This window comes from Siphateles boraxobius, unplaced genomic scaffold, assembly GCF_051911475.1.
Source record: "Siphateles boraxobius isolate OS27281-9 unplaced genomic scaffold, OSU_SipBor_1 9, whole genome shotgun sequence".
NCBI lineage: Eukaryota > Metazoa > Chordata > Actinopteri > Cypriniformes > Leuciscidae > Siphateles > Siphateles boraxobius.
In genome coordinates this window covers 26,062,694-26,085,910 of record NW_027509219.1, presented here as the reverse complement: position 1 = coordinate 26,085,910, position 23,217 = coordinate 26,062,694, and the positions used below count along the sequence as shown (strand labels likewise).

General features: G+C 36.2%; 2 protein-coding genes across 4 annotated transcripts; one reads left to right on the top strand and one right to left on the bottom strand.

Moving 5' to 3' along the window:
• The first annotated feature begins 224 nt into the window (after positions 1-224).
• On the top strand, positions 225-10,911 carry fsd1 (fibronectin type III and SPRY domain containing 1). The gene is made up of 13 exons (XM_077224165.1): positions 225-357; positions 1,619-1,714; positions 1,933-2,064; positions 3,042-3,143; positions 3,527-3,549; positions 3,886-4,007; positions 4,645-4,854; positions 4,940-5,038; positions 5,829-5,976; positions 6,210-6,292; positions 6,392-6,643; positions 7,470-7,558; positions 8,262-10,911. The coding sequence occupies exons 1-13, from the start codon at positions 343-345 to the stop codon at positions 8,370-8,372; spliced, it is 1,482 nt and encodes a 493-aa protein (XP_077080280.1). The 5' UTR covers positions 225-342; the 3' UTR covers positions 8,373-10,911.
• Positions 10,912-10,929: 18 nt separating this feature from the next.
• Positions 10,930-23,205, bottom strand: stap2b (signal transducing adaptor family member 2b). 3 transcript variants are annotated; one of them, XM_077224168.1, is made up of 15 exons: positions 22,312-22,392; positions 21,968-22,143; positions 19,159-19,230; positions 18,838-18,957; positions 18,577-18,633; positions 16,293-16,444; positions 15,149-15,280; positions 14,783-14,852; positions 14,157-14,259; positions 12,990-13,085; positions 12,770-12,835; positions 12,584-12,649; positions 12,063-12,116; positions 11,685-11,798; positions 10,930-11,554 (listed from the first exon to the last, which is right to left on the bottom strand). In XM_077224168.1, exons 2-15 carry the CDS (start codon positions 22,058-22,060, stop codon positions 11,511-11,513), a joined length of 1,239 nt encoding a protein of 412 aa, XP_077080283.1. In that variant the 5' UTR covers positions 22,061-22,143; positions 22,312-22,392; the 3' UTR covers positions 10,930-11,510. The 3 variants fall into 3 exon arrangements, with proteins under 3 accessions (XP_077080283.1, XP_077080285.1, XP_077080284.1); XM_077224170.1 differs by lacking the exon at positions 12,063-12,116 and having other exon boundaries at positions 22,312-23,205; XM_077224169.1 differs by lacking the exon at positions 22,312-22,392 and having other exon boundaries at positions 11,378-11,554; positions 12,063-12,113; positions 21,968-22,294.
• Between the last annotated feature and the right edge of the window lie 12 nt (positions 23,206-23,217).

The window sequence follows — 23,217 nt, the reverse complement described above, 5'->3', positions numbered from 1 at the left end:
AACTTTTGACAGATATAATATAGGCTAGTGTATATTCAACATGAGAAATCAGAGTTTACTGGTATGTGTGTAACAAATGTTCACATTTATATATTATATTTTTCAATAATTCACATGACATGGGCTAGTTGAACAATAACAGTGGTGTTGCGAGATTTATTAGGAAAACTACACTACCCAGAATCCATGTTGTGCGTCTGCGCAGAACTCTTTATGCCGCTAATGAGTCGTGAGGGATGCAATGCTCCATAGCAACATCAGTACCAGCGGAGGAGCGCAATAGCGGACGACCTGGGATAAATATCCTGAGAATATCTGAAACAGGTGCTGCATGCTGACAGCATGGACGACCAGAAGGTAAGCAGCAACCCCTGTAATAGAGAAATGATCACTGACACGCGTCAGATAAGAAAAAAAGAAGATGCTGCGTTTTAAAAGAGATACTAAAGACGAAATACTGTTAGCTCGTAGCTTCACTTCTAAATGTCCTCCGCCCATTGTGTAAGTGGAAATGAGTCCTTGTAAAAGACAGTATGGAAGTAACATCTTCACATCATTAGGATTTCTACCTTGTTTTAAATCAATGATGCAGACATGAAGATTTCCCAAAAATGTTGATCGACAACAATCAGTCTGATTCCCCAGAAACCGCCCCGGTTCTCGCAGCTCTGTAACCTGAAACGAGTATTGTTTTGAAATATTTATTAGAGGAAATGTTCTTAAGGGAGGAAATTACATTTCTGTGCAGTGATGCACGAAAACCCACAAGCCAGAACACATTTTGGTGCAGGGAAACACCAAACCGGCCTGTATTGTTAGAAGCTTCAGGGAGGCGCCCCGGATATAAAGCCGCTTCTGCGTGGCTCATCATCAGTGACTTAATCCAATGCAAGTAGCCTGGATGAGATGGGAATGAAACATGACATTTCAGATCAACCCTGCATAAATAATATACAGTAATTTACAGTAATATTAGTTCATTCTCTTTCCTCTTTCTAACGTGCTTTACAAGTCTCGTGTCCCAAGGCAACACTCAAAAATAGACAATGAAATTATGACGCCGATAGAAAAGTATTATCTGAATTACATCAAACAAATTTTGTTTAAGGTGCAGTCAGTAATTTTTTGCTAACTAAATTCATTTCTTATTGTAAAATAAATAAATAGCACTTTTGAGAAATATTAAAATGATTCCAGTCATATCAGTCTAAATAAAGCTGTTTATTCTTCATGGAGTGAGTCCTCCTAATGGGCGCTACCTTGTTAATGTCACATGACCAACCATCAGTTCCACCAGCTTAAAAAACCAGGCATGCATAGTAATAAAAGTTGTTATTAATTCTATATCATATTTATATCATATTTTTATATTATTTAATTAAAGGTGTAAAATTGAATATAAAAATATAATTGAATTCTGCTAAAGAAAATGGTAATTCAAAGCAATGATACAAATCGAATATGACTATAGCAATGAACTCATGTAAAAAGCTTTTGCTTCATCTGCTTCGTGAGACTGCACGTGCAGCCATTGTCAACCTATTATTGGTTTGATTACGTTTTGGTATTTTATGACTCAGTGTATGAATGTATTCCTGATTTCACATGCATGTTTCAGGAGTCACTGAAGAAGATTATCACTACGTTGGCTCTGAAGAATGAAGAAATTCAGAACTTCATCTGCTGTCTAAAGCAGAATCTAGAGAACCTAGAGGTAATCACCATAGTAAGCCTTCTCTTTTTACTCACATTTAGTTAGTGAACTGTTTGATGAATCAGGAAATGTCTTTGTCAGCTCTCAGATGGCCCAAATGGGTTGCAAACACAGTGTTTACCTAGACACATTTCACTAAATCAGCAATTTGCAACAGCAATACAGTTTCAAGCAATAAAGCTTTAACTCTGCATTCACTCTGGTGGTGGTGTTTGCAGGCGAACTCAAACCGAGCGCAGGAGGATCTGGAGTCAGAGTTTAATTCTCTGCATGCTGTCCTGGACGAACTGAAAGAGGGCATGGTGACACGCATCAAGCAGGAAAGAGCCAGCCGCACATATGAGCTACAGGTGAGAGCACTGACTGAGCTCAGCTTTAATGATCCCTGTACAAAATACAGATTAACAAATTCAACCTTAATTTTGAGTGATCAGATATAATCAGTAAAAGGCAGAGTGAGATGGCTTTATAACTTGTGCATGACTTAGATGTGTCATGTTAAGAGAAGGATAATAAGAAATCCTTGAGGATTACAGTGTCTGTGTGTGTGTATAATCCATCCTTGTGTACGTGTACATCTGAAACAAAGCACAACACGCATAGCATTTTACAACACACATTCTTCACCATTAAACGTAGTAAATAAATAAAGAGCGTAATGACAGAGGTCAAAATAAATTTGACCTACTGAAGAATATAATTTAAAAGCACATTCTCTTGTATGTATGACCCTGAAGTCACAGTGTGAAAACATTGAGGTTAACCATTTTATTCACGTGCGTTTTACCCTTGTATTTGTAGTTATTATATACTCCATACTATATATTATATTGTTCTAATCAGTATTTTGTCATATATGAAGGCCTATGATCAAGACAATAACGTTTTTTTAACCACTGTTCAAAAGTTTGGGGTCTGCAAGATTTTTTCTCTTACACTCACCAAGGCATTTATTTGATCAAAAATATATTAAAATAGTAATACTGTAAAATATTATTACAATTTAAAATAACTATTTTAAATTTTTTATATATTTCAAAATCCCATTTTTGCCTACTGGAAAAGGTAGCAAACAAACTGGATTTAAAAGTATCAATGTAGAAAAGCATTCAAATCAAGTGCAAATAAGGTTAAGCCTCCCGTTCCAAGAATAACAGCAGTATGCAAAATACAAGAACGCTACAGCAATTTAGCATACTGCTAGAGTTAAATCAATTTGATAAGACCAAAAGCTTATACGGTCTCTAAAGATGAGTAGAGTTATGTAAACCATTCTGGATTAAGTAATTATCCAGTGATATTATGATTATTCTGTTGGTCTTTTCAGAGCCAGCTGAGCGCATGCACCAAAGCCTTAGAGAGCTCAGAGGAGCTGCTGGAATTAGCCAATCAGACGCTCTGCTCATCCGGGAATGACAGCTTCACTCAGGTAACGTCCACTTGGAATGTTTACACCGTTACAACTCGTTTATTCAGACTTATTGACTTTATGGTGTTTCAACCCATTGCCTTTTTTGATATATATTTGAATATAGTTATATTTATACAACTGCTTTTAGGACATTTGTCCTCAAATATTTACATTGTCAAAGCATTTACAATGATTATTTGATTGCGTGTTTACAACCGTTTGGCACTGCTGTTGCTTTTTCTAACAAAGTGGCAAATTGTGTCAGATGCTGCTGGCTTTTCTTGCTAACACGTGCTGGTATGACTGATGTATTGTGTGTTGTTGAGACTCAACGAGACTCAGTTCTCTTGCTCCCTATCTCTTTCTGTCCCTTCCCTTTTTCTCTTTCCTCTCTGCTGCAGGCGGCCAAAGACATAAAGGATAGGTACTGTACAACTGTCCATACTTAGATCTTTGATTGAGTTCAATGCCCACAGTGTAGAACATCTTCAAACATTCCTCCCATGAAAGTTCATTCATTTTATTATCAACTCATTTAATATAAATAGATGTAGCAAATTATTGTCTTTTTTATTAGTTCTCATTTCGTCTGTCTCCTCGGGTGTTTGCCTGTGAATATGCATGCCATGGAGTGATTTATTGTGCCCTCATTGACATTTCCTTCATGAAATTCCCATGTTCCTTTTCTCAGTCTGTCAGGAGTTTTATTGCCTTTTGTAGACTGACTAGAAGTGTTTGTTGCGGGTCTGTGTGTCTGCAGTGTGACTATGGCTCCAGCGTTTCGGCTGTCCCTGAAAGCAAAGGCCAGCGACAGTATGAATCACATGATGGTGGACTTCACTCAGGAAAGAAACATGCTAAAGGCCATCACATTTCTTCCAGGTCAGTGTAGCATAAATGAGAAAAGGTCATAAACAATTTAAGCAAAGGCCAGTCGACACATCTAGACTTCAGCCTACTTTGCATGTTAACAGTTTTATTAGCAGGATTGCCAGGTCTGTGTAACAAAACCAGCCCGAAGGCCAATCAAAAATAGCCAAAGACTAGCCCAATGACCCTATCTAAAGATGAAAACTCAATGTATGTTGCTCCCATACCTAAAATACTTGTTGAACAGTTTAACATGTGTTAAACATATACATAATTTCAACTTGAAAATCACTATATAGCCAAGTACAGTTTAGAAGTAAAAGTGAAAAACAGTTTTCATAAAGGTACTCAAAGGCACCACCCTCAAAAAACTCATAATCTAGCACAGTTTTATCATTGGTAGAATGTAAAATATTTCAAAACAAGCATTTACAATCAAATACAATTTATGCAATATGTCAAACCTTAAACTCGTGGGGATAAAATGAACTTGCAGCAACAGTTTAAAAGCAGCCCACTTTGGCAGGAAAACATTGAACTTGGCAACCCTGTTTATTGGCGTTGTCAACGAACGGAGTGTCAATATATCTGGTGTAATGTCAAATATATATATATTTATATTAGATATCTCTGTTCCTGTCACCTTTAGTGCCTGCCACGCCAGAAATTATCGTGGCTGAATGCCAGGTGTTTGATAACACAGTCACAGTGGTGTGGACCTTACCTGAAGCCGACTCCAAAATCGACCACTACATCCTGGAATATCGGAGAACCAATCATGAAGGTCCCCCTCGGGCTCGAGAAGACTATCCCTGGATGGTGATGGAAGGGATAAAAGAAACCGAGTACACACTCACAGGTAAGTGCTGATGTTTGTTTTGGATCTGATCTTTTCTTGAGTAGAGTTTGATAAAGCGGTAACCGTGATGTCATTTGTTTTACAGGCCTTCGTTTTGACACGCGTTACATGACCTTTAGAGTGAAGGCGTGCAATAAAGCTGTGGCGGGTGAATTCTCAGAGCCAGTTTCTCTAGAAACACATGGTAAGCTGCACTTACACACATACACACCCAGAGGGTAATGAGGCATGAAGTTTCTTCTCCTCACAGAAAAGAGTCTTTCAGAGGTTACAAAGCACTACCCCTATTAAAACTGTTTGTTAAAGACTGATTTAGAGACCACAACTGTAGTACATCTGCCTATTTGTGAAATAAAATTTAGGGCTGTTAATTTAGTGTCATTAATATTAAAATAATAATTATATATGGAATTAATTATCCCTCCTAAACATGAATGCCTGTTCAGTGATTATAATGTATTTTCTGAATCATCTTTATTTAGAGTATGTTGATTAATTGGCATATAATGTAACTATAATTTTAAAAAGGCTCAGATTTTGCCGCTTCACAGTAAATGCTGCTCCACACAAACTGCATCTCTGAGTTTGGGTCATTTATAACATGCAATTTGGAAGGCAACATCATGAACCAACCATCTTCCCAAACTTGTAATGAGAAGTGCTTATGAACCTACTTAACACTCAACTCACCTAAAGAGAAACTTAAGGACAACCTGCAGTTTTGCTTAATATCTTTATTTGGTAATAATAATAGTAATAATAAGTAATACAAATTATTATTATTGTTGTTTTTATTAATATTATTATTACATAGTCATATTGATATACAATTTCAAAACAAGCACAGTAAACCTTTTTATGAGAAAAATTCATGAAAATCATGAAACCCTTGGAGTATATTTCATGTAACATGGGAGGTGTTGAAAACATAGAAAATCAAAACGTTTATCTCTCTTCTTCTTGTTTGCTTCCAGCATTCGTCTTTAAACTGGACGCAGGTTCATCCCATCAGAACCTGAAGGTGGAGGATCTCAGCGTGGAATGGGACAGCAGTGGTGGGAAGGTCCAGGACATCCGTAAGGAAAAGAACAGGACCAACTCTCCCATGCATTCTCCTGCCAGGTCAGATTCACACCTACATATCTTCTCACACTTAAATGTGCTGTACATTGACAGCAGTGCCACTGAAGAGCTGTTGCCATTAAATGCATTTGTTTGGTTATTGCTTCTCATGGCTGGTGTAGTCAGAAAACATGCTTTCATTGGCTGAAATGTTTGAATGCCAGCCTTTGCCCAGCCATAAGCCAGTTAAACTGTCGTGCTTGTCCCATCTCATAATTGTTTTTCTCCCTCAGGACAGCCATGATGTCCCCCAAAAGAGCTCCATCTGCTAGAGTGGGCCGAGACCGCTTCACAGCAGAGTCTTACACTGTCCTGGGTGAGTCAACACAAACATATTACACAGAAAGAGCTACAAGACATCGAAGAACTCTCGACTTTGAGAATGTTCATTCAAAAACTTCTCTCCAATGTTCAGGAGACACAATGATCGATGCCGGGCAGCATTACTGGGAGGTGCGGTTTGATAAGGAGAGTAAGGCTTTTGCAGTGGGGATCGCTTTGCGGTCTCTAGGCCGCTTTGATCAGCTGGGGAAGAGTAATGCTTCCTGGTGCATCCACCTGAACAACTGGCTTCAGCAGAGCTTCACAGCCAAGCACAACAATAAAGCCAGGACACTGGACTGCCCCATTCCGGACCGCATTGGCATTTACTGCAACTACGAAGAAGGTGAGTTAAGCTACATGTATGACAAAATGAGGGATAGTGTCACAGTTCGCCTGTTGTTAGCTCTGAAGCTAACTTGGTAGCTATGGTGAAAACAAATTGACAATGTTTGCAATGTGAGAAACAGCTAGTTGCAGCAGTCACTTACTGTATATTTTATATAGTGGTCAAGCGATATATCAGCTTTGGTAGATATTTGGAATTTTTTAAATACATGATTTGGCCGATAAGTGATGGAAGCAGGACTTTTGACAGCGCCAGAACTTTTATACAAATTTGTGTGGACAGGAGAGCTGTCACTGGACGTGCATGAGCGACAAACTTTAAATCCTTGATTTCAAACTATGTTGGCACTATATCCATCATAGTGTGTAGTGTATGTAATATTAGCATTACCTGGTCTTTATTTGAGAAAATATGACTCCCAGACAGACTTAATAGAATACTGATTGCACTGTGTTTACTTCCTTTTTTTTGTCAAAATTTCTTTATTTGTGAAAAATGCTAAAATCTAATTACAGAATCAGTAGGTTTTTATATAAAGTATAAATCTGTTTATTTAAAAATTTTTTTTTTTTTTTTACAAATTATTTGTTTCATAATGATTCATTTTTAAATTAGTTCTTTCTAATTTATTTAATAATATTTATTTTTTGTTATTTTCTATCTTTAAATTACAGCTAATATGTATTTATCACATAAAATAATTTATATCTTCCATTGGTCATTGAGTTATTGGCATTAACCATCAAAAATCAATATCAGTCGAGTCGACCACTAATTAGTAACTACTAACTAGTTTGTTCTTGTTTTACCTCACCTATTTCAGGCACATTGTCTTTTTACAACTCCAGAACCAAAACTCTCCTTCATACCTTCAGAACCAAGTTCCAGCAGCCTGTTATACCAGCCTTTATGGTAAGATACAATATACTGTATCTCATTTTGTATTTTACAATTAAATCACACATGAATTAGGGATATCTTGAACTTGTCAGCTCTTGTCAGCTAGTCAGACTGTATGGGCCTTATATAATTAAGCTAATAGTGTTTCAGAGTCCTTTATGTAAGATGCATTCTTGCATTATAAAACATCTTGATTGATTGGAACGGAACGGAACAGAAAGAAGAGGTCTATTTTTTGATAACTTGACAACATCATAAAAATGCCAGGTCATGGCACAAGATGCGCAGAAAAAAATACAAAAATGAAAGAGCATTGCTTTATACAGTTATTTTATAGTGCCCCTATTATGCTATTTTAAAGGTTACTAATTTCGTTTTTGGAGGTCTCCAGTGATAGGTTTACATGAATCCAAAGTCAAAAGGCACTTATATTTTATCATAATATACATTGCAGCATCACCTCTTTTCTCAGTTTCTGAAAGGATTCAATAAAGAATTAGGTCTCTCCAAACCCCTACTTTCCCCTGATTGGTCAGATGGCCTAGTCTGTTGTGATTGGTCTACTGCTTGCAGCGCGTGTCGAAAACTAAACGCCCGTCACCATTATCTGAATTTCAGCTCAGGAGGTCTCCTCAGCACTTGTATACACAGTGATAGAACGGATTTTCTTTCTACAAAAACATATCAGTCTCATGCTCTCTTTCACCCCCTACAGGTGTGGAATGGGAGTTTTTCAGTGCAGACGGGCCTTCAGGTACCCAGTATCGTGTTGAGCGGTCAGAAGAGAAACAGCAATACAAGCAGTTCTAATGCCAGCCTTACCTAGATCATACTTCACTGATAAACATACACTCTAGAGCTGGTACATGTATGCACAGGTTTGGAGAACACCTGGCTAACCCTGACACAACAAGCCTGGAGGCTCTTCCTATAATCACTATGTCATGCCAGCCCAGGGGGAGAGCTGCTCTAGTTTGCCTTCCTCATTCCTTTTAGCTCACTGGTCTGGATTCTGTGCCTTTCAGTGTCCTGAATTAAGACATGATGGGGTATTACTCTAGTTCAACATGCAATGAGCTTTTAATAGGCTTGAGTTCATTCATGTGTATATCACTAGGGCCAAACGTTGTATTGTTTTTAGCATTCAAACCACAGTATTTGAGCCACATTTGAACAGTTATTTCAATGCAACAGCAGCATGTCTGAAATCTCAGATGAATCTGTATTATATTTACACACTGAATGTCTTAAATTATATGCCTCGAATTCTGCTACAGTAGCTGCTTCCTCAAACAAACATTTTTAAACTTACACTTAGTATCAGAGTAGCACAATAATCTTAAGCTAAATCATCGTCGTCAAATGCCTTTTATAGAATGTATTAATTCAGCAGTTCCAGCATCTGAGGGAGGAGGCAGGTTTAACAAACCATTTGTGTGTTTGTGTACGTGTTCATGATCTGTCACCCGGAAAGGTACATTTTCAGTGTTCTTGATGCAAATATTTACCAGAATTTACTTTTCTGTATGCCTGCTGCAATTACGTATTACATATTACAGAAGACTTAATTTTTTGTGCCGTATTGCGGTCCTCTTAAAAGGGATAGTTCACCCAAAAATGAATTAAGTTGGTCCAAACCTATATGACTTTGTATTGATAGTTAAGTCAAGAGTTAATATTCCCCTTAAAGGTGCAGTAAGCAATTTCTGAAGAACACGGTTGATATTTGAAAACAACCCAAACAAACACACCCCTCCCTTCATTGCTCCGCCCCTAAAATGCAGGAACGCGCAGTGCAAGAGCGGATGTCTCTTTATCATAGCTGAAGCGGAGCAAATTTATGCTTTGTGAAAAATAAAGCGAAGTTGATGACCGAACGACAAGGAAGAACAAAGAATGAACATGCAGCACACAAGAGTATATACAAGCAAGAGTTCGTTGTTAAGGTCCTTGCACACAGAGGCTGAAATTTTCATATGCGTTTTTTTCAAATTTGTCATCCTAAAAATTGGTCACCCACAAAAACCTTGCACACTGAGTACGATGCGTATTAATCCGTTGTGGGAAAAAATTAAATAAAATCACAAAACAATACAAAATTGAGTCTTCAAGCAGTGAGGATGATTTTGTTGTCCTCTCTCTTCTTAAATAGAGAGAGAAAAAAATAGGAAATTTTGGGTCCATCCAATCCGGAGATTGCGTAGAGAGGAAGGAGAGTTCCACCTCCTTATCGAGGACAAGGAGCTGCGGGATTGTCCCGAGCGATTCAAAGTTTACTTCAGGATGTCAGTGGCCCAGTTTGATCTTTGCTAGCGATACTGGAACTACATATTAAAAAGACGACCATCAATTTCCGTGAACCAATTGATCCTGAACAGTTCTAGATTTTGGAGTTCGCTTGTACGGTGGCTCTGAATTGTCAAAACACCTCTTAAAATGCTTGCTACAGATGCGAAAAACGCAGAAAATTGAATCCGATCATAATTTTTTTATGACAGACGAAGGTTTTGGAGACAATGTGATTCACAACGTGAAGTTGTATTTATTTTTGAACGTGTGAAAATTTCAGACTCAGTGTGCAAGGACCTTTAGTTGCCACTCATAACGGTCTATTACTATAGCTAACATTACAACAACAGCATACCTTGGTTATGTGAAACACAGCAAAACCAATGTTCCTCTCCGTCTTTCTCACTCTCTTTCCTCCCCCATTGCGAGTGGACACACCCCCTACTGCTGATTGGCTACAAGTGTGTTGTGGCACTTCCTGCACCTTTAATGGATCATTGCTACATTTAAACCCCGGAACAAAATCAGTCTGTATCATTTCTGAATTAGATCCAATTCATTAAAATGAGCAGACTCAAAATTATGATTCATTCATGAATCTGACATTGCTGCTTCTTTCATTAACTCTCCAAAGAAAACTATGATTTTTTATATTGAAAGACAAAATTTCAGTCTGTAATTCACACAAAGCTTTCAAATGACTTCCAAAAAAAAAAAAAAAATCCCACTAATGCTGGTTTCGAATGATTTGTAAAGCCTGAAATCTCAATGTTGTAATTGCATTGAAAAGAGTTATCTGAAAAGAAAGTCATTCATTCAGTTTTGAAGCGACACGAGGGTGAGTAAGCTAATGTAATATAATCTGCAATGCTTTTAATCAAACATCGGAAACATTTGTGTCAAAAGAAAGTCAAACTGTAAACACTACCTGTTACGTCAATAAAACAAATGCCAAACATTCTTGTCTTGCACATCCACACAAGGAAAAAAGTATGACACAGTGTATGTTTTTTTTCCGTGGTCATTGTATTGTTTTTAAAATACATAGAATAAAACATGTCATGTTTTAACAGGAACAGAAAGACAACCATTCATTTGATTTGTTTCTCTATCTGGAGAAAGAAGACCTGCAACTTCCCCACATAGCAAAGTCAGAGTATAATTCATCATATCACCAACAGGCCGTATCATTTTAGCAAGCCTGATATTTTTAATATCAGAGGCAGAGAAAAGAGACATAGACCAGCTAGCCAATACATAGGAATTCAAGACAAAACATTTATATGTGATTATTCACATGAATGATCTCTGAAATTGTGATAAATCAATAGTATGTCAGTGAGATAAACTTGCAATTTGAGTTTGACTACACAAACAACAGTAGTGATTTACAATCAGCAGCCACAAGGTCATAATGTGGCACACAATGATCGATATGTTGGTCTAATAAATAATTGTAAAGAACTAATAGATCTTAATGCTGAAAGGATCAATAAAGAAAACTTGATTCAAGGGCCTTTTTGTTGATCCAGCCAACTGGACAAATCTCACGGATACAGCGTTCAGGTGAGTAAAGTTGTATATCCATACATCTGCTGGCTTAATACTAAGGAATTATGCCTCGTTCAACAATGAAACTCGTTCAAATTACATCATCATTTTATTGAGATTAAAATTATTCCCGGATACCTCGTCTCCTAAAAGCGTCCTGGAGCTCATCTGTTAAAAACAAAACCATAGTAAAAAAAAAAAAAATATCACAGATATCAGAAGCAGGAAATGTTGCTTTGATTTGAAAGTAAAAATATTTAGAGTGAAACAATGGCTAAAAACAAAGATTTGTTCTTACTTATGTCAACACTAAGCTCACGCTTGGAGCATTTCTCAGGCAAGCCCGACAAACTGTTGCTTCGGGAACTTGTTTTACAGTAGCCAGGAGGCACCAAAGCTTTTCTTTCACCATCTACATCAAAGCAGAACACATTATAATGGTTTTCTTGGAGATCATTGGTAACAAAATCCAAAGATCCTGCATAACACTGGGACAGTGATGACAGTTAATTTGGACTAAATGCCTCTATTTGCACCAAACATGTCAAACTTGCTCTGACAAAAAGTATAAAGCAGTTCATCATTCCAACATCTCTCCCCACATGATCTCTGATGACAAGATATAACTATATATGGCCGGACAACAATCTCTCAAAAACAATTATATTGAACACACCTGAATTATTTAGGTCTACAGGCATCGAAATCTGATGCGGCAAACACCGCCCTGCTACAACAAAAGACCATCACCAGAATGATATCTGGAAGTCTCGTATGCTCACCAATGTAGCATTTCTTTTTATAAGTAATATAGAGAAATATTATTACAATTTAACATTTCTATTTATATTTTAAAATGTAATTTAGACTCATTTGGTGCTCAAGAAACATTGATCAATAATTTAATTTATTTCCCTTTATTTTTGTGGATAATTCTTTTTCTATTCTTTGATGAACAAAGTTCTAAAGAACGGCATTCATGAGAAATATATATATTTTTTGTAACAAAATACCTTTACTATCACTTTTGCTCACTTGAATGCATCATTGCTGAATAAAAGTATTGACTTATATTAAAAAACATCAAACTGACCCTAGATATTTAAAGTGACATTGTACATTGCACAGCAAAAAGGCAACTATTAAAAAAGAAGAGGAAATGCTGGAATGGAAAATAGGAATGGCTATTCGTGTCACCTGGAGAACGTGGTAGGACAGGAGGTCTCGTACATGTGGCCTGATCCACCTCATACTCTGCAGTATCTGGAAAAACATACTCAACAGGATCAACAACATGCTTTAGAAACACAATTTAAAACAATTAATCTAAGCAAATCGACTGCAAAACACGGAAGGAAGCGAAACAAACTCCAAAACACTCACCTGAACAATTGAGGTATTCGTTTTCATGCGTGAATGATTCTGAACTGGGCCTTAGATTCCTTGTGCCTAAACATACAAATCAATATTTATTTATTTTTCTATTAAATTTCATGTTTTCTAAAAGTAGAGCTGTAAGTTGAAGTTAGACATTCATTATACCCAATACAATACGTTTTACAATTTATATGTGTGCTTTAAGATGATGCTGAAGATGTATTACCTGGTTTGGGGGGAGGCACTGGAGGAGTAGGCGAAGGGACATTTCTGAGACAATGTTCACTTATCTCACCATTTTCTTCATTGGGCTTAACAATTACTGTGGGAGAAAAAAAAAGAATAGTACAGATCAGGCCTATTGAACTAGCTTGTGTGAGGTTGCCAGTTATTTCTCCCAGACTGCTTTCTTTGTATTGAAATAAAGTAATATATTATTATTTGCCGTAAAACTCGATACCTGCCCTGCTCTGTGGAGAATGTGTGTCTGAATTGTCAATCAATACAAACAATGCTAGCTGTCATCAAGTCAGAAAAGAGAGAAGAAAAACCTAGTTTCAACTAGAATGGAATGATAAGTATTAGTGCACATTACAGAACAAACTAGTTCTCAACCAGACAATTTTCATAGTTTCAGCTTCGGCAACAGGACCAATTTTGGATTTTTTATTTTTAATGTTTTCTCTCATTTTATAACGTTATTTTTCTTTGAATTTCCTACTGGGTGGTTTCTCATGAAAAAAAAATTAAAGTCTTAAAACACTTATGCTTTATGTAATGAAGAAATATGTTTAGTCTAAACATGGCTATACAAATAAAACAAAACCGAAAAGAACTTGAAAAGCAAATATTTAGAAACTGCAAAAGAACAAATAAATCTATTTCTAGTGCACAATATATATTGTGCAATGTATTTTTGTATGTTCAAACAGCAATCTGATTTGAATGTGTAGTTCAAATAATAAAGTCGATTTTTTTGTTAGCCAACTGGAAACCCATGGTCTTCACCATTCTTATTCTATAAGTATAAAATCATATACTCTGATATTAGGGATACGTTATGGGTAGGGATAGGGTTAGGACTGTTTATGGACAGGAATGTTTTACCAATGTCTCGGCAAAATCATCACGACCGGAAACCCATGTCCAATATTCTTTATAATAAAAGTACAACTTTTGCAAAGTTTGTCAATCATTCTTTAAGTGCCTTCCACACATTTCTATGATGTGGTGACGCATTTAGGTCTGTTTTGTAACCTATTGTACATGTCATTCATCTTTCATTGTGTTGTAAACATTTTCTAGATTGATGATTCATACCAACAAGTATGTCAGTCTGGCTGACAAACAAGATTTTCCTTAAATACTTTCCAAAAAACACATAGTATCTTACCAAAATTTTTCTCATAGTGTTCCTCTATCAGAAGAGGCACCAAAACCCCACCGGCCTTCTCCACCAGGTAGGCGACGACTTCATGCAGGGTGGCACAGGTGATCTGTGTGTTTGTGAACATGGTGTGTGAACAAACTCACATTGTCTGATACATCAGTGCATATTTTTTTTTTCTTCAGATCAAAAACTTAAAATGAACAGGGAAAAATATTTGGGTGTGGTTTCCAGAAAAAAAAACACGAGAACCCCCCCCCCCCCACTAGAGATAGGGCTGCTCAAAACACAAATGATCTAAAAGATCTAAAGCTCTGTGGTAAATGCCATGAAGTGTTTAATGTATAACACCTCAGTTGTACTGTGTCTGATTCCCAAAACTGACCCATAAAACATTTTCTTATCAGAACTTCCTCTTTGTTTTCAAAGCAATCACACCTTAAGCCTTTCACAAGAGCTCAGAGTTCACACAAAATTACAAGTTTGTAGATGGTTAAACAAATCTTCAGATGTTCTGGAGAGGGTTCCCATTAGACTCAAGCTTTTATTGTTCATATTGTGAACAATCTTCTATTGATCACAGGCTTTTAATCTAAAGTGATTTGAAAATGAAAGAACAAAGTATTACTTACAGGAGTCTCAAGGGCAATGATGAATCCTCCTTCAGGCCTCCGAGATACACGATAATGTTTAAATACTGGTCTGTTGGGCACAAGAGTTGACTCTTTAGGAAATTCATTCTTAACGGAGACAGCTGTATTCAGTTTTATTCGAGCAGATCTTCCCAGAACATGCTGACTATTGTGTAACACGTTTATATTCATCAGTTCAAAATGCAAGGTTCAAGACTATTGAATCAGACTGTGGAGGAATTCAGAAGATAAAATAATAAATGAAGGGAATAAAGCAATCTCTGATAATGCATTTACAAGCTGTCTGTCCAGCAAATAGATTCAACATGGTTCTGTACGGAGTACAGATGAGAGTGTGTGTTTTACTTGTTAATATCTTGGCGAGTGGTGAGAGCAAAAGACGTCCCATCTTGACCCGGCCGCAGCAGAAGGTTTCCCTTATCAGAGTTCCTTTCCAATAAGATTTCAGCTTCGACACGATTGACATTATGATAACAACTGCACAAAGCATGATTGTAATATTAAATAACAGGTATGATTATATTAATTCATTCAGTCACTATATTCACACGCACACCAGAAATTGCAATAAAGTTTTACTTAAAGTTGGAATGAAACATAATTTGCGATCATCTTTTTTCCCTATTGAATTAAAGATTATGGCATGTGAATAAAAAATAAAAAGATGTGCACAGATACATCATTTATAACAAATACTAAGAATAACAAGAATAGTCCATTTTCATTTCATGGTCATTTTAAGACACAAAAGCGGTTTTCACATGTACATGCAAGCCCTCCTACATGCCGTGTCACCAGTAAGCTGTTTTCTGTTACTTTAGTAGCACAGTCTTGTGTGTAAAAATGCGTTTACATGGTCATAACATAAGCCACGTTTCGAAACCCAGGTGCATTTAAATGCTTTCTCTTCAGCCAAGGTCACAGTAGACTTTGAATATGCACAATTTCATTGAACACTGCAACAGAGGTTATATGACTTCATGCTGCAACGTCTTTTTTAAAATATAAAGTCAAAACAGAACTAAAAATAAACCCGCAAAGTAAAAATATGACATCATATCATGCATATGTGTATGAATGGAAGTCAATGGAACAAAAAGTAGAGTGTGCCAACTCTTTGAGCGAATCCTTTAAATGGCACAAGGAAATGGAAAAGGTCGCATTTTCGAATGCATTTAAATGTGGTCAACTTACAGAACAATACATTATTAAAAGTGAAGTGTGTAATTTCCTCTGAGTGTTTTTCCTACTTATTTCTCCAAACACTCTCCCCAACTGCCAAACACTTAGCGCCACCCTAGATAAACACTACTGGTTGAGCTAATGCTGTGTTGGGTTGGTCAACCAATGGTGTGAGTTTAGAGCGGGACTTTCTGTTTGATGCCTCTGTTTATTAAGCTGGGACAGAAGAAAGTATACTAAAAGATATTACACACATCACCTTTAATCTTTAACATTAACGCTAATAAAGCAAGTGGTTTTAACTTACTGAGGCATGTCTGGCACAAAGCAAATATATGGGTCAGTATTCTGGGATGGTGGTGGAGCTGAAAGAAGCCGCTGCCTCTTTGTCTCTTTGTCAATTATTTCCTTCATCATGTGAATCTGGCCAGGCAGAAGGTTCAGAGTTGGCACAGATAGCTGAAGGACAGATACAGCGAGAATTATTGTTTACTATTTATCTGACTGTGTATGGGTACATTTCATTTAGCTCTCTATTGTGAACCAGTACATCGTGTACATGAATTCGGGCACTGGTAAGGACCCTGACTCACTACACAATGGGACACTGATGGCTTTATTTTCCAAAGTCCTCATTGTTCAGCTTCTCTAATGGCATTTATGAACAACAGCAGCAGAGATATCTTTCTGACATGTTTATGTAATTTAAAAGTACATTAAGATAAATACTTTGTTACATATCCCTGCAACATTTAAGCCGTAAATGAATTAGGAATGTTAGCTAGAGTGGGAATACAAATTTAAGAATATGTTTAAGATCTGCTGATCCTACATCCTGAAATAACATCACATGAAAAACTAAGGTGAGGTACAATGTATTTAGCATTTAAGTTTAAGATGATGATATCAGGAGGTTTCTGCCAGTCCGGTTCTCTTATTTTAAATCAAATGAGCCAGATTACGGAAACTCTCACCTTTTGTCTTTAATGGCTCTTGAAGCCCCTGTCCCATTCTTTGAATATTATGCTGATTGGATTAGGACTGGTGATACTCTAGAGCAGGGGTCACCAAACTTTTTTCTCTGGGGGCCACATTATCGTTCCTGACTGTGATGGGGGGCCGGGGCCGGGTCAGCTATATAACAGATGACCAAGACCAAACTGACCACCAGCAGGCCTCATTGTTTAGTAGAGATTACTAGACTGGCACAGCCATATTTGCTTGTCTTTACTAGTTCTTTGCAAAAGTAGTAATCGAGTCTTTGCACTTTGTTTTAATTTGAAATACCACAGATATTCCATTTATTTATTTTCAAATAAAAATAACATCAAAGCTGTCAAGGTAAGAAACATCTGCCTAGTTGAGGTGATTGACACTGGCAAAGGTGAGTGAAAAATTATAAATTATAGGTAGGCCTGTTGATATTAATAATAAACGCGTGCGTTGTCGGTCACTGCTTGATCTCGAGCATGTCGGGTGACGAAAATTCGGCAAATATAATTCATTTTATAACTATATATCAATTTTTAACTGAAAAAAAAAAAATCAACAAAATACCAGATGCAGACATGTTATTATTTTCCAAAAAGCAATTTTTTTAAAAATAGGCCATGACGACTTTTGGGGATTGGCGGTTCAAGTAGTGGGGGGCAGAGGGGTTGGGGGGCTAGTCAAAGGGGGGTGGCGGGCCTTAGTTTGGTGACCCATGCTCTAGAGTCTGAGGTGGGTTCCTATAACTATAGTTTTATTGCAGCCATGTGCTTTGTCTCCATTTCTAAGCACTGCCCCTAAAATCTATTTAAACTACAATGTGCACTGCCTTAGTTGGACTTGATGACTGCAGCAACGAAAAAGCACATTCTCAATAAAGAATCCTGTTGAAGATACATCCAAGTCTCCTCGTCTCCGCTTCTGAGTTTCCTAAGCTAGATTATGTTCATTACCTGTCTAGCAGTGTATGTTTACGATAAAACATAAGAACATTTTGTTTTTTAAAACATCTTTCGCATGTCATGACGTGAGTTGGGTCACGTGACACGCTTCAGAATTTCCGTCAGCATCGATGCTTCCCTGGTTTTGCTTTGTAGGACTTTTTAGGGAGTGAACATTTCAGTGCACCTGAATGATTTTGTGATTGTGACAGCTATTAAAATGGCCGACTCCCTGATCAGTGCCCTGACTACTGAACTAGGGAGCTGATTGAGACATACAAAAGACTGTTTTTGATGGTACATGCTGACAAACAAAAAGTCATATAGAGAGGTACTGACAGTTCATCACATAGATGATTGCAAGTGAAAAACTGTCTCTGGTTTGGCAAATATTAACCTTGGAGATCAAGACAAAAGGGATAAGTTGAGAAGGTCAGAAATCACCACCCAATGTAGGCTTTATAGGTTAATAAAACAAAGCTATTACATAAGTTTCCTTTTGCAAAGTGGGTTTATCTAGCTAACAGACCTCCATAAAAGTCAAAATATATAAATAGCATTAAAAATCCTAAAACTTTGTTACATGATGTGCTCTGAGATTTTTAGACACCATTGTGTACTAAAGATTCTTTTTTTTTTTTTTTCAAAAGCACAACTGACCTTAGAAACTGAGAGCGTGTAGCCTTTCCACAGTTCTCGCGCCTCAAGGCTGGGCGCCTGAGAAAACAGAGAAAAAGGAGGAAAAATGCATGATATTGGGCGTGTATTAACATATCTAAATAACTTAAGGTTAAACAGCTGTAAGGGTAATGCAATCAAATCAAAGGAAGATTAGTTTTGCAGATACGTGCAGTGTGCCATCAATTAAATGACATAAGGAAAAGGAAAATGGTGTCATCTTGACAATCATCAATCACCTACAATCATCTTGATGTCTTCATTTTTCATGTGCAGAGTGAATCCAGCGGCGTTCAGGTTTCGGTCACGACAGCAGTCATCTGACACTGAGATGAGATCAGAGAGCTCCAGCTTCTCTATATACTGCATTCACAAGCACAAGCAAACAGTTGATTCACAAATAATCCATTCTCTATGTAGACAAACACATACAAACAAACAGCCTTCAGGACTGCAAGCTTGCATTTAAATACATTTATGCCAATATACATATGTTACGAAATGTACACACATATCAAAATGATTTTCTAGTAAACTTAAAAGGCAGATTGTAAAAACACTTACGACACTGTCTTTGGTGTTATTGTAGAAAAAGAGCGAATTTCCACACAAACTGGTCCAGAGTTTACGACCCATCTATGAAAAGAAAAGGAAATATTTACTGAAAATAAATAGTTTCTGAATAATAAAACAAATATTTACTGAAATAAATTACAACTGAACAACCATGAATATTTCTTATTCATTTTACACCATAACGTTTATGTATATTTAAAGGTTTAAATTAGATTGTGAATCCCAGATTTTCAATGTGGTCTCAAATTGTGTATACATAGTGTTTTCATACACTGAATATGTTCGGAAATATTGACAATGGTTTATGTTGATAAAATGTTGGCAAATTATTATTTGAGTTAATGTTGAAGATTTTATTCATTAAATACATGTGGAGAGACTGAATTGGTTTGTACAAATGAAAGGAATGTAGAAAACAATGGAACATTATTTTCGTCAGAAAGAACACTACAGAAACAAGACTTGACCCAAGGCACGATTATATTTTATTTTAACCGGTTCCAGTCTTTGTATATCTTTAGTTATAAACCCAAAATATCAAGAATGTCTGTCATCAAAGCGCACGTCATAATGCAAAACATTTAGGTCTGTGCTGACTTGTAATAAATCATGAACTAAAAAAAAAAAAGACATTTTTACAAATGTGATGAGCTCTATCAGCAGGATGTAAGCTAAGTCCCAATTTGTAACAAAAATAAAAACCTTTACAATGCAAATCCTTTATCTGTAGTGTTTGATCTGCATGCAAGCAAGCCACCAGACCAGTTTTTGTTGACATTTCCACATTTGTAGGAAAACAGTTCCCATGTTGCAACAGACACTTATGTGACGCTCTTTTGATGACCAGAGAAAACAAATACTTCTCTCTTGATGATTGCTGGTCACTTTATATTAGGTGTCTTTTTTTAACAATTTGGTGTCTTTACAGTTTGCTAACATTAAAATTTAAAGCATTTGTTAGAACATACTGTGGCCATAAATACTTTTCAGCGAAGCTATTACAAAATGTGTTTGTTAAGGTCACTGCAGGACTCAAATAACCCTTATATGAATATTACATTGACTTTTTTATATTTTTATTTTATTAATATAAACAGGAAAATAATGTTACTATTCTTTAAATCAAAATTTGTATTTTTTAACATTGTTCACGTTATTTCACAGTGCATTAACTAGTGAACAACTGTATTTATTAAAAGGTGTAAAAAATGTATTCCTCATTGCGAGTTCATGTTAGTTACTGTATTAACAAATGAGACCTTATTGTAAAGTGTTACCCATATTTTCAACAGAAAAATACATGGGTATAACTAACAGATGTACAGCTTTTATGCAAACATTGTAATAAATTTCAAAATAAGCAGCTAAAGACATCAAACATATGTTCAAGTTTAGTCATGAAAGAATTCAAATAACTGTGCCATTTAGAGAGGGGTGACTCTTCTACAGAAAAACTGAGATACTAGATTAAAGATTTACAGTAAAACTACAAATGAGTGACAATACAAGATAGTAACCAATGGTCATGATAAGAAGACGGTCCACAAGGTTGACTCAAGCGGAAGCCCAGTAAATTAAATAAGTTCCTTGCTTTCATTAAAACTGGAGATTTAAAATGATTTTCATTTAGAAGCTAATGGGTCTAATAATGAACTGGTTAAAAAAAACTTCTAATATGACTCAATACATATGACTAAATAGAGTTACACAAATTAATTTTATTTTTAATAATCCGATCAATTAGAAATAGTTTTGTAAGCCATGAACTTTTCACACTGTATAAGCCAAATAAAATAATTACAAATGATGAAGATACAGGCACAGTTAAGAAAAAAGATCCCTGTTTACAAAAACATCTTAAACCAGCCCAAGCTGTATAATATACAAGTTTGTGAGATTGTTTAAAAACCTCACTTACATAAATGAACTATAGTGTCCTACACCCGCTAGTAAAAATATACAAAATTAAATCTGGTTTCTGATTAATTTTTGGTTATATATATATATATATATATATATATATATATATATATATATATATATATATATATATATATATATATATATATATATATATATACAAACACACACACACACACACACACACACACACACACACACACATACAAACAAACAAACCAAAATTTATTCAGACATTTCTCACATTATCAGTTTATTCGCAATAGTTAAGAAAATGGTAATAAAATATGACAAGAACTCAGAGTTATCAAATCAATTGATATTTCACTGGTTTTGGACATTCTTCTGTTACCTATCTCACAAATTAATTATGTTGAATAGCTCTCAGCTGTCAAATTAAGTGCACAATTAGATAACAATTTGGGTCAACCAATTACCAATTAATGATTAATTTTGTTCACTCTGTGGTGTTAATACATTAGCAATTAAAGCAAAGACACTTAAGCAAAACATGGTCAGGTCAAAGTGTCTGAATAATTTTTGGTCCCATATTTTTATAAATTTTACTGGTAGTCCACTGTATGAAGATTAGGCTACTTTATTTTGCGATCCTCACTTACATAAATGAACTATAGTGTCCTGCACCCACTAGTAAAAATATAAAAAATTATATGGTTTCTTAATAATTTTTGGTTTGTGTGCGTGTGCGTGTGTGTATATATATATATATATATATATATATATATATATATATGTGTGTGTGTTAGTGTGTGTGTGTGTATATATATATATATATATATATATATATTACATAAATAATTAAATAAATTGGTGGTTTAAACACCGCGTGTTTAATATAGGCCTATATTGCACTCACCTTGTCTTTGATGGATTTCTTTTCCAGAAAGCCTTCGTAATAACATGTTGGCAGCTGAGATCTAACTCGTCTATGGCGATTTGCTGCTGCCATAACTTCAGAAGTTACTGTCCCGCCAACAACAAACTTCTTATAAAACAATTCAGGTGTTTGAAAGAAGACGCTTCACCGTCCACCTGCACGTTTAATGCGTTATTAAACGGTCAAATAGCTTACATCACAGAGTTCAGGTGCTAAAGCTTTATAAAAAGTTAGAGACGAACAGAAACTGTGGACTGGAAGTAAAAAAAAATGACTCTTTGAAGAGTTCTAAGTGCTGTCATACTTATCTCCCACCCCCTTACCTGAACTCAGGTGAGTCAAGTTCGCTCGAGGTTGCCGGAAGGCACGAAAGTCCCGCCCATTGAGAAGAAACATAAGGCGTGCAGACAAAAAAAAAACATCACCGCAGGCAAGTAAACGAAACCAACCGGGGAAATACCCGAGATATGCATACTATGCAAAAATGATTTCCTCATAGCTAGTTTCCAAAAAAGCCTTACAAAAACAGGTTACTTTACTGTTTTGTGTATGTAGAATATGTGCCATTACGTTTCAAAGAGAAAAACTCTTAATAACCTCATTCATAGTAAAAGATTATGATTACAATATTTAAAATACATTTTACCAGTGTGCAATGTGTGCTTGTATCAGAGTCAGTTTGAGGTTAGATTTAAAATAAAAAATGTCGTTGTCTTTAACATTTCAGGATTCGGCTCATGACATGAGGATTGATTGATCATTTTATAAAATGTTTTCTATTTTTCATATGTACTGGAATAATACGGCGCACTTTGGCGACATCTAACGGTGAGAACATTTAACACTGACACTGCGTTCCATTCATTACCGTAAACACAATATTATACACGCATATTGCCCAAACAACCCATCTGTCCACTCCTGGGTCCCAGTCGACTGCTCATTTGACCGTGGTCCAGGGCCATTAGAAACTGTATCTAACTGATATAACCACAAAATGGTAAACAATCGCAGCCAACTTGCTTGTAATATTTCCGCGAATATGTCTTATGTTGTAACAGCAATGCAAAACACATCCGTCCGCCCGTGCTGGGGAGTCTACGACCATAAACACCGCTAATTTATAAAAGAGAGTAAATGACAAGGACGGGTAGGAAGGAGAAAGGGGAGGGGAATTGACATTAAAGCAACACTACACAAGGAAACCACACACGCAAGCCTTCATTTTA